The sequence below is a fragment of the Podarcis pityusensis genome, assembly GCF_964106645.2.
Source record: "Podarcis pityusensis genome assembly, chromosome: 12".
NCBI classification, from domain to species: domain Eukaryota; kingdom Metazoa; phylum Chordata; class Lepidosauria; order Squamata; family Lacertidae; genus Podarcis; species Podarcis pityusensis.
In genome coordinates this window covers 49658358-49672939 of record NC_138037.1, presented here as the reverse complement: position 1 = coordinate 49672939, position 14582 = coordinate 49658358, and the positions used below count along the sequence as shown (strand labels likewise).

The window sequence follows — 14582 nt, the reverse complement described above, 5'->3', positions numbered from 1 at the left end:
ACCCTTTATTGTCACTACACCACCCGTGTGCAGTGAAATTAAACGAGCCCCCCCCCCATATACTCAGTCTTGTTCACACTCTGTGTGCTTGTCGTAAGTCAATTACACCACTATTTTTTCCCCATTCAGCAGCCCAACAGCCCACAGATAAAAACTGTTCTTTAACCTGCTGGTACGGTTGACTATACTTCTGTATCTCCTGCCCGAAGGTAGAAGATTAAAGAAGTGTTAGCCAGGATGTGAGTCGTCCCTAAGAATTTTCCTCGCTGTCCTGAAGTAGCGGTCTCCTGTGATGTCATCTAGCGAACTCCAAGGACAACCCATTATGTCATGTGCTGTATTCGCCACCCTCTGTCCGTGGCTGTCAAACCAGCTTACCACACTGTTATACAGTATGAAAGGACACTTTCTATTGTGGCCCGGTAGAAGGAGATCATGAGTTTTTGTTTGACACTGCTCTTACGCAAGACCCTAAGGAAATGGTGTCTCTGTTGGGCCTTCAAAAATGCACAGCAGACCTCAGTCTGGTGCATTTCTTAAGTTTTAATTTAGCATTTTCTCTAGCAAAGGGCTACAGTAGACAAGAATATCTCACCAGATCATTCCTTGGTTGAAGATCAAACCGAGCACATTGCCACTAATATCGAACTCAGCATATGAAGGCTGTAATGAAAAAGAGGAAATATGACTGAATGCTAAATTTTGGTATTGGAGGACTACAGAAATATCAAGGGGAAAATAAAGGATTCTCACCTGAAATAAAACATTGGTTTCCATTCACTTTTACCCTTTGGATTATTTGAATAAATATAAAAGGGGCCTAGAGATCGCTGATATCTCATTTCAAAAAGGAGTACCTGTAATGAGTATGGGTTGCTCGTGCGTAAGTTGCCGCCTCTCCTGGCTATGTTGCCTTGTTTAAACCTTTCTGTCTGGACAGCCCTTCACTTCGTGGCTGCCTCAGTCGCTAGCAGAATCCGTCAGTGGGCGTTTCTTAAACCTTTTCCAACATAAAAGTTGTTTGACGCCAAGTCTCCTCCTACTCTCCCTGCGCGGAAGCCTTCTGCGCAGGGAGGGCGTGGGTAGCGGAGGACCCGTGCTCTCCCCGCTGGTGTCCGGTGAAGAGTCCTGGAGCCCTCTCGCCGATTCCCCCATCTGCCCCCCTTTATCTCTGGTGTTGCGCTGATTTGCTTCCCCATCTGCTGAGCTGCCTCTCTCCCTGCTGGGCCCTTCTCCAGCATCATTTGAGAGCCTCCCCTCCTCCTCTAGCTCCGATGTCAGTTCCCTGACAGTACCCTAATTCAACTATTGTTGCATTAGATATAAAATTATCACTGAATGGCTGTAAAAAGCTTCCTGTACATTTATCCTCTTTGAAACTAATACCTGTAGGGTGGCAACGAACACACAGTAGTCATTTTCTATCACCAACATTATGGTCTGTATAGATATGCACCAGACCATTCCCTTGTCTCCCAGATTCTGCATTTTCAATCATTTGTTTTTAAAGTGGATTAAAAAAAATAATTCCTTCAAATAGTGACCTAGTGAAATGCTGGTTGGATGCAGCATATGCTACGTTTGTCGGATCCCTTATTTCTGCATCTCAGGTAAAATGAATTCTACGTGTATTTCTGCAAATAAGTACATAAAGACACACAACCCTCCATTCCTATCTGTTGGTAGGGTTTTATGCATCCTCCTGCTGAACCAAGCCTCCACCTTGTTAGAGAAACTGATGGCAGCGCCAAAACTGGGGAGTGGGTGGAAAGCAGCAAATTGGGAGTACAATAATAGGATTGCTGAAACAATATGCGTGACTCAAGACTGCCTGTCTTCCGCTGGAATGACAAGCGGGAACAATGTGACCCCATAGATGGAGAATTACATAATGTTGGGGTTGTCAGGAAAGAAGAATTACAGATGCTGTGTAAAAATTGGGAGATATAATGAGCTGTCTAATAATGACTCAGTTTTCTCTCTCTAGCCTAATGTGACTAGCATCAGCTCTCATATATTCCATCTGTGTACTTATTTACGGGGGACAACTTTCATTCTTTGGAAGCTGCTGCTTCTGTTTGTTGTTGTCTCAGTTTTTGCCTTGGGGGTGGGAATGCCATGTCCAAATGTTGTTAGTGGGATGCGAAAGATGTAATTAGAAGCCACATCAGTGTTTTGTTTTTTAAACAGCAGATGTTGGAAGGCTGAATTTTATTATTTAATATTATTATTATTATTGTCACATTTACATCCCACTTTTTCATCAGGGAGCTTGGTGGCACACACACTTATCTTCATAATAACCCAGGGAGGGTAGTGTTAAGTTGTGGGCGAACATATCAGACGACATAGCGATTCTTCCAAAGCAGCTCTTTATTTGTAAGCTGGAGCAGAACTGAACTGAGGAGCTCAGTCAGTGTGCTGGTCCAGGGGGGAGGTTACCGTGGGGTGAGGTCCAGGACCTGAGTTGAGGGTTGGCAGACAGTCCTCCACGGGCGAAGCGGGGTCCACAGCGAGAAGCCGGGCAAGGACAGGAACGCTGGGGGAACAGGACTGGGTGCTGGCCGAAACAGCTCTTCAACGACGTTGCTCCCGCAACCTGGGACCGGGCTGACTGGCCTTTATCTTCTCTGAGGCCAGGGGCGGTCCCGGCCCCCAGGAGACCCGCCTCTCCTGGCCTTAAGGCAAGCACTCCTCCTGGGAGAAACCAGTTCCCTTCGCCTCTCTGCCCTGAGCCTCTGCAGTTCAGGAGAGGCTGAAGGGTTACTGGACCCAGGGGGAGACTCACCTGTAGGCACTGAGTCCTCAACCACCTCCGGAGCCAGAGTGGATTCACCTGGTGCCTGCTCCTGAGGATCCGGCACAGGTGCAGGCGCTTCAGAATCAAGGCCCTGCCCCAGTTCAGCCAGCCCTGGAGGCGGGGACTCCTGTGCAGGCTGGGATTCCTGCGGTTCAGCCTCTGAATCGGATTCCCAGGCCATCACACCATCCCTCCTCCCAGGCCCCCCCCTCAATTGAGGGTCTGGACCCGGCTTGCCGGGGTACGCCACATGGAAATCTTGGAGGCAGGCAGGCGCATGGACGTTGGCTGCTGGTTCCCAGGAACGGTCCTCCGGTCCATACCCCTTCCAGTCTATGAGATACTGCAGCGTTCCCCTGCGGTATCGGGAGTCCAGAATGTGTTCCACCTCGTACTCAGGCTCCCCCTGAACCAAAACTGGCTGCGGTCGGGGAAGGTTCGGGTGGAACTCGTCAGGTGGGGCCACCGGACTCAGAAGGGACCTGTGGAATACCGGGTGAACCTTCAGGGTTGCAGGCAACCGGAGACGGAATGCCACAGGCGAGACCTGGTCCACGATAGGAAACGAGCCAGTGAAACGGGTGTCCAGCTTCCGCGAAGGTCGAGAGGGGTGGAGGTGGTGAGTGGAGAGCCATACCACGTCACCAACGTGGAGTTCCGGCCCCACCTGGCGGTGGCAGTCGGTCTGGGCCTTGTACGCCTCCTTGGCCTGGCGCAGTTGCTCCATCAATAGCTGTTGCTGGGACTGGAGCTCCTGAAGCCACTCCGTCACCGCAGGGACTGCGGATACCGGCAGCACATCCGGAAACAGCCGTGGATGATAACCGTAACTGGCCTGGAACGGGGTCTGCTGGGGGGACTCATTCACCGCGTTGTTGTAGGCAAACTCCGCCAATGCTAGGTGGTCGACCCAGTCATCCTGCTGGTAGCTGCAGTAACACCGGAGGTACTGCTCCAGCACCGCGTTCGCCCGTTCCGTCTGGCCATCGGTCTGTGGGTGGTAGGCTGATGAGAGACAGACCTCTGTCCCGAGGGTCTGGTGCAATGCTCGCCAGAACCGGGCTGTGAACTGAACGCCCCGGTCAGACACCACACGCTCAGGTAGGCCATGCAGGCGGAAGACATGCTGAAGGTACAGCTGAGCGGTTTCCTTAGCTGTGGGTACGGATGGGCAGGGGGCACAGTGCACCATCTTAGTGAAATGGTCGGAGAAAACTAGAAGGCAGGTACAGCCACGAGACGGGGGTAAGCCCACTACAAAGTCCAGCGAAACCGTGTGCCAAGGACGTGGTGGGACTGGCAACGGCTGAAGTAGGCCGGGGGGTTGCCTGGTAGGGCCCTTGGCCTGCCGGCAGACATCACAACCAGCGACGTAGCGAGCCACGTCAGCCTTCAGGCGGGGCCACCAAAACTCACGGCTTACCAGATGGGTGATCCGATACCGCCCAAAGTTTCCCACTGCTGGGGCATCATGGGTCATCCGGAGAACCTCAGCCCGCAGTGGCCCTGGCGGGATGTACAGGCGACCGTGGTGCAGCAGAGGCCCTGATGCAAGACCAGCCCCGGATACTGAGGGCACGACCCTTTGGCCAGTTCCCGGAGTCGTTCCTGGGCCCAAGCGTCAACCCGCTGCTGTTCCCGCACCCGAGCCTGCAGTGGCTCAGCCTCCTGGGTGGCCAGGAATGCAGCCGGTGGTAGGATCGTGGTGGGTACTGCTTGCTGTACCGTGTCTGCATTGTCTTCAGGTTTCCGGGACAGGGCACCTGCCTTCTGGCTTTGGGAGCTAGGGATGTAGCGGATCCGGAACTGGAACCGGGAAAAGAACAACACCCACCGGATCTGCCTTTGGTTCAGCTTGTGGGTGGTCTGGAGGTACTCCAGGTTCCGGTAGTCGGTTCTCACCTCCACCGGGTGTCGTGCCCCCTCAAGATGGTGGCGCCAGACCTCAAAGGCCACCTTGATGGCCAGTAGTTCCCGCTCCCACACGGTATAGTTACGCTCCGCTGGAAGGAGCTGGCAGGAATAGAAGGCGCAGGGTCCGTACTGCTGAGACAAGACGGCACCGAGAGCCGTACTGGAGGCGTCGGTCTCTACTACAAAGGGTCGAGAGGGATCAGGATGTTGCAAGATCGGCGCTCTCTGGAAACAGGCCTTCAATCCCTGAAACGCCTCCTCTGCCTCCTTGTCCCAGGAAAACGGCGTCTTGGGGCGCAGTAGCCGGGTCAACGGGGTGGTGCGATCAGCATAATCTGCAATGAAGGTCCGTTAACTCGGCTGTGGGCGTGGACCTGCTGGGAAGGACTGGAGCCAGGAGCCGGGGGTTCCCAGGCCATCACAGTCAGCCTGCTTATATAGAGCTCCACTGGAATGCAACAGTAACCATTTTCTGTAACTAGCCAATCACTGAACATCACTTTCGATCCTTCATTTGCATACAAACTATCCAATCACTGAACGTCACTTTCGATCCTTCATTTGCATAACTATCTACAGTATCCCCCTGCTGGCCCAGGGTGAGAACTTCAGTACATAACAGGTAGGTCAGCCTTCATGACTTTGCCCAAGATCACTGTGATCCCAATGAAAATCCCCCAGCCCTGCTGTGGTTATGAGCCTTAGGGGAAAATGTTCCCATTGACAGCACTGGGAGTCGTCCCCCATAAGACTTATAGCAGGAAAAGGGTCCCCCCCGCTCTTTAGATCATGATTGTGGAGGGAACGGTTAAACTTCTCCATGGGCTGGGCTCCCAGTTAAAATTGCCTCCCCACACTTCTGCCATTAAATTTTAAAAACTGTTGGCATGGTTTATCGTGATGCATTTGACATCAAATCAACTCGGGCAGTTGGTAGAGTTCAGTTTCCTCCGTATCCCTGCAAGTTCCATCTCTGAACGGGGTGGGGTAGGGCGCTGAGAATAATCTTGTCTTTCTTATATATGCGCATTAATGGTTCCACATGACGGTACCATGCACTGCACAGCCTGATGTTCTGGTGAGTCCTGGACTATTGATAATCTGAGATTTTGGGACTTTTAAGTTTTTCTAGCATATCTTTACCTTCCTGGCTTTTAAATCCATGCAGGATAGATTGCTGCAGACAAGACAAAGCCTTTTGCCAACTTCAACTGCTGCTGGACAGACAAGAGCCTGGCTATAGCGATCAATGCATTGGCAATCTCAAGGCTAGGTTACCGTCATTTGTTCTGTATGCCACTGCCCTTAAGGCCAGTTCAGATGCTGCAGTTGTTGCAAAATGAAGTGTTATGACACATTTATAAGTCATAACATGCCCCAGCCTGCCTGAGCAGTTACACTAGCCTTATCTGCAGTGCGGGGATTCTAAATCTACATTTCAGTGGGGGGGAAACCAGAATTAAAATGTGGCTCAAAGCATTGGTTAAACTCTATTATAAGACAAGAACTTTGCTTCATCTACAGTTCATTTACTTACGAATCCAGCCTCCAGGTCCCAGCACCAGCAATAGTTGACAAATCTGACAAAGCAAGCACGGAGGAAATCTCCCACAAGTATGGTTACAAATGTCACAAGTATATCAGACACAGTGAGCCTCACAAATTCCTGGGGGGGGGGGACGACAAAAAGTGATAAGCATTTAGCTAGCATGTTCTCCAGTTTGTATTCTAAGACTCCCCCAACTGCCATATATATTATTTTAAGAGGAAATAAACATTAAAACAGAAAATTGTCTTTCAGAAGTCACTAATTCAGGAGCCACCAAATTTCCCGTATAATCTTCCTTAGAAAGACTGTGTTGGGACTTGTAGGCCAATCTAAGTGTCCGGTTATACCTGGTGCTGAACCAAGCTCACTTTTTACCTCAGAACTCCTTTGCCTCGATTGAATTTGTCGAAGTTGCAGCCCGGCCAACTGGTTATTCAAGTCCCCAAAGGCCTAGCAACACTCCTCAGGCAGAGGTTTTTTTTTAAAAAAAAATATTTTATTAAGGATTTTCTTGTTTTACAGAAGTGTAGTGCCTCGTATTTTTTTTTAATGTAGCATTTTTACAAATCCGTTTCATTTGTTGAGGCATTAGGGGGAGAAGAAAAAAAAGAAAGAAAAAAGAAAGGGGGGTGGAGAGAGGGAAGATGGATGGGGGTGGGGTCGGGTGGCGGTGTTTCTATTATGTTTAATGTATGTAGAGTTTGGTGTCAGCGTTGCTTGTGTTGTTCACTTGTGTTCCTTTGGTGGTGAGAGAGGTTGGGGTTGGCCTAGGGTGTGAGGACTATGGCACTGGAGGGTTTTACAGCAGAAGCAAAATTTGAAATTGCCTTGAGATCTTATGACGAAGGGCACTATATAAATCTAATAAATAAATATAAATGCATAAAGAAATAGAGCTGGACCAAGACTGTGCTGGCTTTCCAATGTTCCTCCTGTTTTCCTGGCCAAGGGAGCTGGCCAGCTTTTGTGTTGTTCAAAACACCTGCCTAGTTCTAACTGAGGCAGTAAACCCTTGTGCATGTTGTAGCACAGGGGTCAGCAAACTTTTTCAGCAGGAGGCCGGTCCACTGCCCCTCAGACCTTGTGGGGGGCCAGACTATATTTTTGGGAAAAAATGAACCTATGCCCCACAAATAAATAAATAAAAGGGCACATTCTACTCATGTAAAAACATGCTGATTCCTGGACCGTCCTCGGGCCTGATTTAGAAGGTGATTGGGCTGGATCCGGCCCCCGGGCCTTAGTTTGCCTACCCATGCTGTAGCACTTCAGTCTGTAGATGAGGATTCATTTGACTGACTGCTGCAAGTACAGAGTTTTTCTTTTGATGCCATGAGAGACTTCTCCATGACAAGCTCCCTCTTGCTGCCTGAACTGGCGCAGCCCAGATGCAGGCTTGTCGCCTCAGAAAGAGCCTTGAGTCTACTGCTTCCATCTTTTCCTCTTCTCTTGTAGACTCCCATGTCTTTCCTTTAGGTTAGGACACATTTGGTGTTTCTCAAGCAAAGCATCTGTCTGCTGGTGACAGGACTATAAAGTAGCAGGACAGTGGTGTGTGTGTCTTTTTGGCGTCTCCCTGAAATATGAGCACCATGAGCAGGGGGGACCCACTTGAATAAAATATTGGGGGGTCGGCAAGCCCCACCCCTCATAATCAATCACATGATGTCACCATTTGAATGTCTGTCAATGGTTTTGGGGGGAAGGCCCTCAAATATTTTACTGGGCGGAGCCAAAGGGACCTCGGCCCCCAGGAGTTGGCTCCTCTGACCACCATGAGGCAAACAGGAGACTAAGAACCCATGTTTGTTTCATAATCCCTTAGCCCTCTTCCTCCTGCTCCTTCTCCCTTCTCCAACTGTCTTTTCAAGTGTTCTTTTCTTTTTCAAATCCCCAAAGTTCTTAACTTCTTCTGCTTCAAACCTGCTCTCTTATTGGTCAGGCAAAGAAAGATTCCATTGCAGGAACCTACTTCTCATTTCTGTTGTGACCACTAGATGTCTCCTGTACTTTAGATTCAGAAAGCTGCAGTGTATCTCCTGCCACTCCTTTGTTCTTATGGAGAAAAAATATACATAATTGAAGGGAAGTAATTTTATAAACATCTTCCTCCCTCCGGCCCCCAAATGAGGAACGAAAACTGACCCAATCAGGGGCACTTTGGCACTAATCTTCCACCTGCACTGTTCCAAGGAAGCAATAAAATGGGTTGAAGCTGCAGGGGGGAAGCTTTTAATTTAAAGGAGGAATTCCTAATGGAGCCTGCAGACTTTGCCTGTTGGTGGTTGAAATACAGTGGGAGATGGTGCAAGCTGAAAACAAAAGACACACACACAAAGGTAATAGCTGGGGTGCTATGTTATTTTCTTACACATACCCAAACCGCTATATCTCTGTGGTGTTAATTTCTGTGGAAAAGCACATCTGTATCCAATGTCTTTAGTTATGTGACCAGGAGAATGCAAAGGTATCAGTCTTATAAGTTTTTCTGTTTGTCCTCTTTGCTGGCTTCCCCTAGATCATAGCTGTCAACTTTCCCCCTTTTTTAAGGGAAATTCCCTTATTCCGAATAGGATTCCTTACAAGAAAAGGGAAAAGTTGACAGCTATGCTCTAGGTATTTGGTTGGCCACTGAAAGAAGCGCTCCACCGTTGGAGATGGGATTCCAGAACATTCCAGATCTGCTGTTGATATAAAAGTCCGAAGTGGTCAGTTGGTTCAAGAAGAGAATCTCCATTTTTTGTGCTTCCTAGTGCTCTTTGCATCGGATAAAAGCCGTGGTTGGGATGAAAATGCTTTTTTCAGAAACGTTTTAAAAAATACATTGAATTTGGCATAGCTCACTGTTGCCGTCTAGTGCCACATTTGTATATTGCATTTAAAATGTTTTATTTGCAGCTGTATAGCTGAGTCCCAGGTCTACAAAGTGAGGCTGCTACTTTAGGCTGTCTTGAGGGGTTATTTGTTATTATTGTGTTTTATTCCTATGGAGAGGCCTTGTCTGTGGTATTGTGATGGCCTGGGATTCCGATTCGGAGGATGAAACAGAGGAATCCCAGCCTGCACAGGAGTCCCCGCCTCCAGGGCCGGCTGAACTGGGGCAAGGCCTAGATGCTGAAGAGCCTGCACCTGTGGCAGTGCATCAGGAGCTGGCCCCAGGTGAAGCCCTTCTGGCCCCAGAGGGGCTTGACGACTCAGTGGCCACAGGTGAGCCTCCTCCAGGGCCCAGTAACCCTTCGGCCTCTCCTGATCTGCAGAGGCTTAGGGCAGAGAGGCGAAGGGAACTGGTTGCCCCCAGGAGGAGTGCTCGCCTTAAGGCCAGAGGAGGCGGGGCTCCTGGGGACCGGGACCGCCCCTGGCCTTAGAAGAGGATAAAAGCCCAGTCAGCCCGGCCCCAGGTTGCGGGAGCAACGTCGTTGTTGGCTTCGGACCTTCCTGTGTTCCTGATCCCTGCTCGGCCTCCTGTTCCTGACTCTCCGGTACTCCTGTTCCCTGCTCGGCTTCCTGTTCCTGACTATCCGGTACTCCTGTTCCCTGCTCGGCCTCCTGTTCCCGACCATCCGGTGTTCCTGTTCCCTGCACAGCCTCCTGTTCCAGCGCTCCTGTTCCCCGCCCGGCTCTCTGCCTCGGACCTTGCCCCTCTTCGTGTGGACTCTGCTACACCCAAGGTACCTTACCCCCGGGACCAGCACAGTTTGCTCCCGCCACACCCGCACTTCCCCTTCGTAGGGGTGCGTTCGGGAAGAGCCAGAGGCCATGGCTGAACAGGCGGCTGCACTGGTGTCTTTGGCCCAGGAGAACCAGGCCTTGACTCACACCGTGCAGCAGCTCAGCGACGCGGTTGTGGCACTTCAGCAACGCTTGGAAGCCCTACCGGCTCCTGGGGCCGACGCCCCGGCTCCTGGCAAGTACCCAGTGGCTTTGCCTGAGAAATTTGATGGAGCCCCGGCCAGCTTTCCCATGTTCCTGGCCCAGGCCAAGCTGTATATTCAGGGGCGAGCCCGGAACTTTCCTGACGACCGCACCAAGGTGCACTTTTTGATTAGTTTGTTAAAGGACCAGGCGGCCAAGTGGGCGTTGCCGCTACTCAGGCAAGACTCCCCCTTGCTGGCAGACTATACGGGGTTTTGCAATCGTTTGGAGGCCGCGTTCGGCAACCCCCAGAAAGAGAGTCAAGCCAACCGGGCGATTCGGCGTTTGAAACAGGGCAAGTCCACGGTGGCCACATATACCACGGAGTTTCGGCTGTTGGCACAGGACTTGACCTGGAATGACTCGGCACTGCGGGACCAGTATCTCGAAGGGCTTTCGGACGAGGTACTGGACCAGTTGGCCACAATGGAACGCCCCACCACGCTGGACACTCTCATTCAACGGAGTCTACAAATAGACGACCGGTTGGAGGATCGTCGTCAGGCCCGGGGTCGCCGACACTTCCAGTTCACGGCACCAGCTTTTTCCGGCAGCCCCACGGTCACAACTGATTTAACGGAGGAGCCTATGCAGCTCGGGGCAGTGCGGCCACGCCTTTCCCCCGCAGAGAAGGCGCGGCGTCGGGAGGGAAATCTCTGTCTTTACTGTGGCGGAAGTGGACACTTCGCTCTGTCCTGCCCTGAGAAACGCCAGCTGCAGGGAAACCGCCAACCCCAGTAGCTGATGGCCCTAGCTACCGGGGGTCCCAAACCGTACAGAATGGGCCCGCACCAATGGACTTGCAACATCTTATGGTTTCGGTACGTTTATACCCTCCAGGTGGACCCATGCTTTGGTAGATTCAGGGGCAACCCGCTCCTATATGGACGCTGCTTTTGCCGCCCATCATCAGGTGCCACTTCGGAACAAGCCGGTACCGGTCCAGGTGGAAGCGATTGACGGACGACTTCTGCGTTCAGGTGCCGTTACTCAGGAGACCCAGCCCCTGGTCCTGTGTCTCCAGCAGCACCGGGAGTTGCGAACTTTGGACATTGCCTCTATGCCCCGCTTCCCCCTGGTGCTCGGGATGGACTGGCTGGAAGCCCACAACGTGCAGATTGACTGGGTCAAACGGACCGTGCACTTCCCAGACCCATGTTCCCATGCTCAATCCGGAACGCTGGCGGCCGCGCCCTCAGAGGAGGCAGCACCCACGCTCCCAGCCGTGTACCAGGACTACCAGGACGTGTTCGAGGAACGGGGGGCAGACCAGCTGCCGCCGCATCGGCCTTTTGACTGCGGCATAGACCTCCAACCCGGAGCGCCTTTACCAGTGAGTCGCTTATATTCCCTAACAGAGCCAGAGCGCGAGGCTTTGCAGGACTTCTTGCGCAAGAACCTGGAGCGTGGGTTCATTAGGCCTTCCACCTCGCCTACCGCGGCACCAGTGCTTTTCGTTAAGAAGAAATGTGGGGAACTCCGCCCTTGCCATGATTACCGAGCCCTGAACAAAATTACCGTCCCAGACCGATACCCCTTGCCCCTTATCTCGGAGCTGCTGGAGCGGGTGCAAGGGGCACAGGTGTTCACCAAGCTGGACCTCCGGGGGGCCTACAACTTGATTCGGATCCGAGCCGGGGATGAGTGGAAGACAGCGTTTGGGACCCGGTACGGGCAGTTCGAATATTTGGTTATGCCTTTCGGTTTGTGCAACGCGCCTGCTGTGTTCCAACGCTACATCAACCACGTGTTTCAGGACTTGTTAGACAAGTACGTGGTGGTGTATTTGGATGACATACTGATTTACTCCCGTGACCCGGCTTGCCATGAGGGACATGTCCGGACCGTGCTGCAGCGCTTGCGTGAGCACCGTTTGTACGCAAAGCTCAGCAAGTGCGAGTTCCATCAGCGGACTGTGGACTTCCTTGGTCACCGGCTCTCTCCAGATGGGGTGCAAATGGACCCGGGGAAGGTGACAGCGGTTCAAGAATGGGCGGCACCCCGGAACCGCAAGGACCTGCAGCGTTTCCTGGGGTTCGCCAATTACTACCGGACCTTCATCGCTGATTATGCTCATCGCACCACCCCGTTGACCCGGCTACTGCGCCCAAAGACGCCGTTTTCCTGGGACAAGGAGGCAGAGGAGGCGTTTCAGGGGTTGAAGGCCTGTTTCCAGAGGGCACCAATCTTACAACATCCTGACCCCTCTCGACCCTTTGTGGTGGAGACCGACGCTTCCAGTACGGCTCTCGGTGCCGTCTTGTCTCAACAGATTGGTCCTGAAGCGCCACTCTTACCCTGTGCCTTCTATTCTCGCCAGCTCCTACCAGCGGAGCGTAACTATACTGTGTGGGAGCGGGAACTACTGGCCATCAAGGTAGCCTTTGAGGTCTGGCGCCACCATCTTGAGGGGGCACGACATCCGGTGGAGGTGAGAACCGACCACCGGAACCTGGAGTACCTCCAGACCACCCGCAAGCTGAACCAAAGACAGATCCGGTGGGCGTTGTTCTTTTCCCGGTTCCAGTTCCGGATCCGCTACATCCCTAGCTCTCAGAATCAGAAGGCGGATGCCCTGTCCCGGAAACCTGAAGACAACACAGACACGGTACAGCAAGCAGAACCCACCACGATCCTACCTCCGGCTGCATTCCTGGCCACCCAGGAGGCGCAGCCACTGCAGGTTCGGGTGCGGGAACAGCAGCGGGTCGACGCTTGGGCCCAGGAACGACTCCGGGAGCTGGCTGAAGGGTCCAGCCCACAGTATCCGGGGCTGGTCCTGCATCAGGGCCTCCTGCTGCACCACGGTCGTCTGTACATCCCGCCAGGGCCACTGCGGCTGGAGGTTCTCCGGATGGCCCATGATGCCCCAGCAGCGGGGCACTTTGGACGGTATCGGACCACCCATCTGGTCAGTCGTGAGTTTTGGTGGCCCCGCCTGAAGGCTGACGTGGCTCGCTACGTTGCTGGTTGTGATGTCTGCCGGCGCGCCAAGGGACCTACCGGGCGACCCCCCGGCCTACTTCAGCCATTGCCAGTTCCACCGCGCCCTTGGCACACAGTTTCGTTGGACTTTGTAGTGGACTTACCCTCGTCTCGTGGCTGTACCTGCCTTCTGGTTTTCTCCGACCATTTCACCAAGATGGTGCACTGCGCTCCCTGTCCATCTGTACCCACAGCCAAGGAAACTGCTCAGCTGTACCTTCAGCATGTCTTCCGCCTGCATGGACTACCTGAGCGCGTGGTGTCCGACCGGGGCGTTCAGTTCACATCCCGGTTCTGGCGAGCATTACACCAGACCCTCGGGACAGAGGTCTGCCTCTCGTCAGCCTACCACCCACAGACCGATGGCCAGACGGAACGGGCGAACGCGGTGCTGGAGCAGTACCTCCGGTGTTACTGCAGCTACCAGCAGGATTACTGGGTCGACCACCTGGCATTGGCGGAGTTCGCCTATAACAACGCGGTGAATGCGTCCACCCAGCAGACCCCGTTCCAGGCCAGTTATGGTTATCATCCACGGCTGTTTCCAGAGGTGCTGCCGGCATCCGCGGTCCCGGCGGTGACGGAGTGGCTTCAAGAGCTCCAGTCCCAGCAACAGCTTTTGGTGGAGCAACTGCACCAGGCCAAGGAAGCGTACAAAGCCCAGGCCGACCGCCACCGCCAGGTGGGGCCGGAACTTCGCGTCGGTGACCTGGTTTGGCTCTCCACTCGCCACCTCCACCCCTCTCGACCTTCGCGGAAGTTGGACGCCCGCTTCACCGGCCCGTTCCCTATCGTAGACCAAATCTCTCCTGTGGCATTCCGTCTCCGGTTACCCGCAACCCTGAAGGTTCACCCGGTCTTCCACAGGTCCCTTTTGAGTCCGGTGGCCCCACCCGACGAGTTCCACCCGAACCGTCCCCGACCGCAGCCAGTGTTGGTTCGGGGAGAGCCTGAGTACGAGGTGGAACGCATCCTGGACTCCCGATACCGCAGGGGAAAGCTGCAGTATCTCATTGACTGGAAGGGGTACGGACCGGAGGACCGTTCCTGGGAACCAGCGGCCAATGTCCACGCACCTGCCTGCCTCCGAGAGTTCCACGCGACGTACCCCGGCAAGCCGGGTCCGGACCCTCGGTTGAGGGGGGGGCCTGGGAGGGGGGATGGTGTGATGGCCTGGGATTCCGATTCGGAGGATGAAACAGAGGAATCCCAGCCTGCACAGGAGTCCCCGCCTCCAGGGCCGGCTGAACTGGGGCAAGGCCTAGATGCTGAAGAGCCTGCACCTGTGGCAGTGCATCAGGAGCTGGCCCCAGGTGAAGCCCTTCTGGCCCCAGAGGGGCTTGACGACTCAGTGGCCACAGGTGAGCCTCCTCCAGGGCCCAGTAACCCTTCGGCCTCTCCTGATCTGCAGAGGCTTAGGGC

General features: G+C 53.4%; 1 protein-coding gene across 1 annotated transcript in view; it reads right to left on the bottom strand.

The window, feature by feature from the left end:
- The window catches only part of TMC2 (transmembrane channel like 2), a gene marked incomplete at its 5' end in the record, with an annotated part of 56685 nt that overhangs the window by 12699 nt on the left and 29404 nt on the right, over window positions 1–14582 (bottom strand). The window contains 2 exons of the mRNA XM_080976115.1: window positions 596–663; window positions 6252–6380. Of these exons, the coding sequence (XP_080832241.1) occupies window positions 596–663; window positions 6252–6380 (197 nt within the window). The remainder of the gene's footprint in view (window positions 1–595; window positions 664–6251; window positions 6381–14582) is intronic.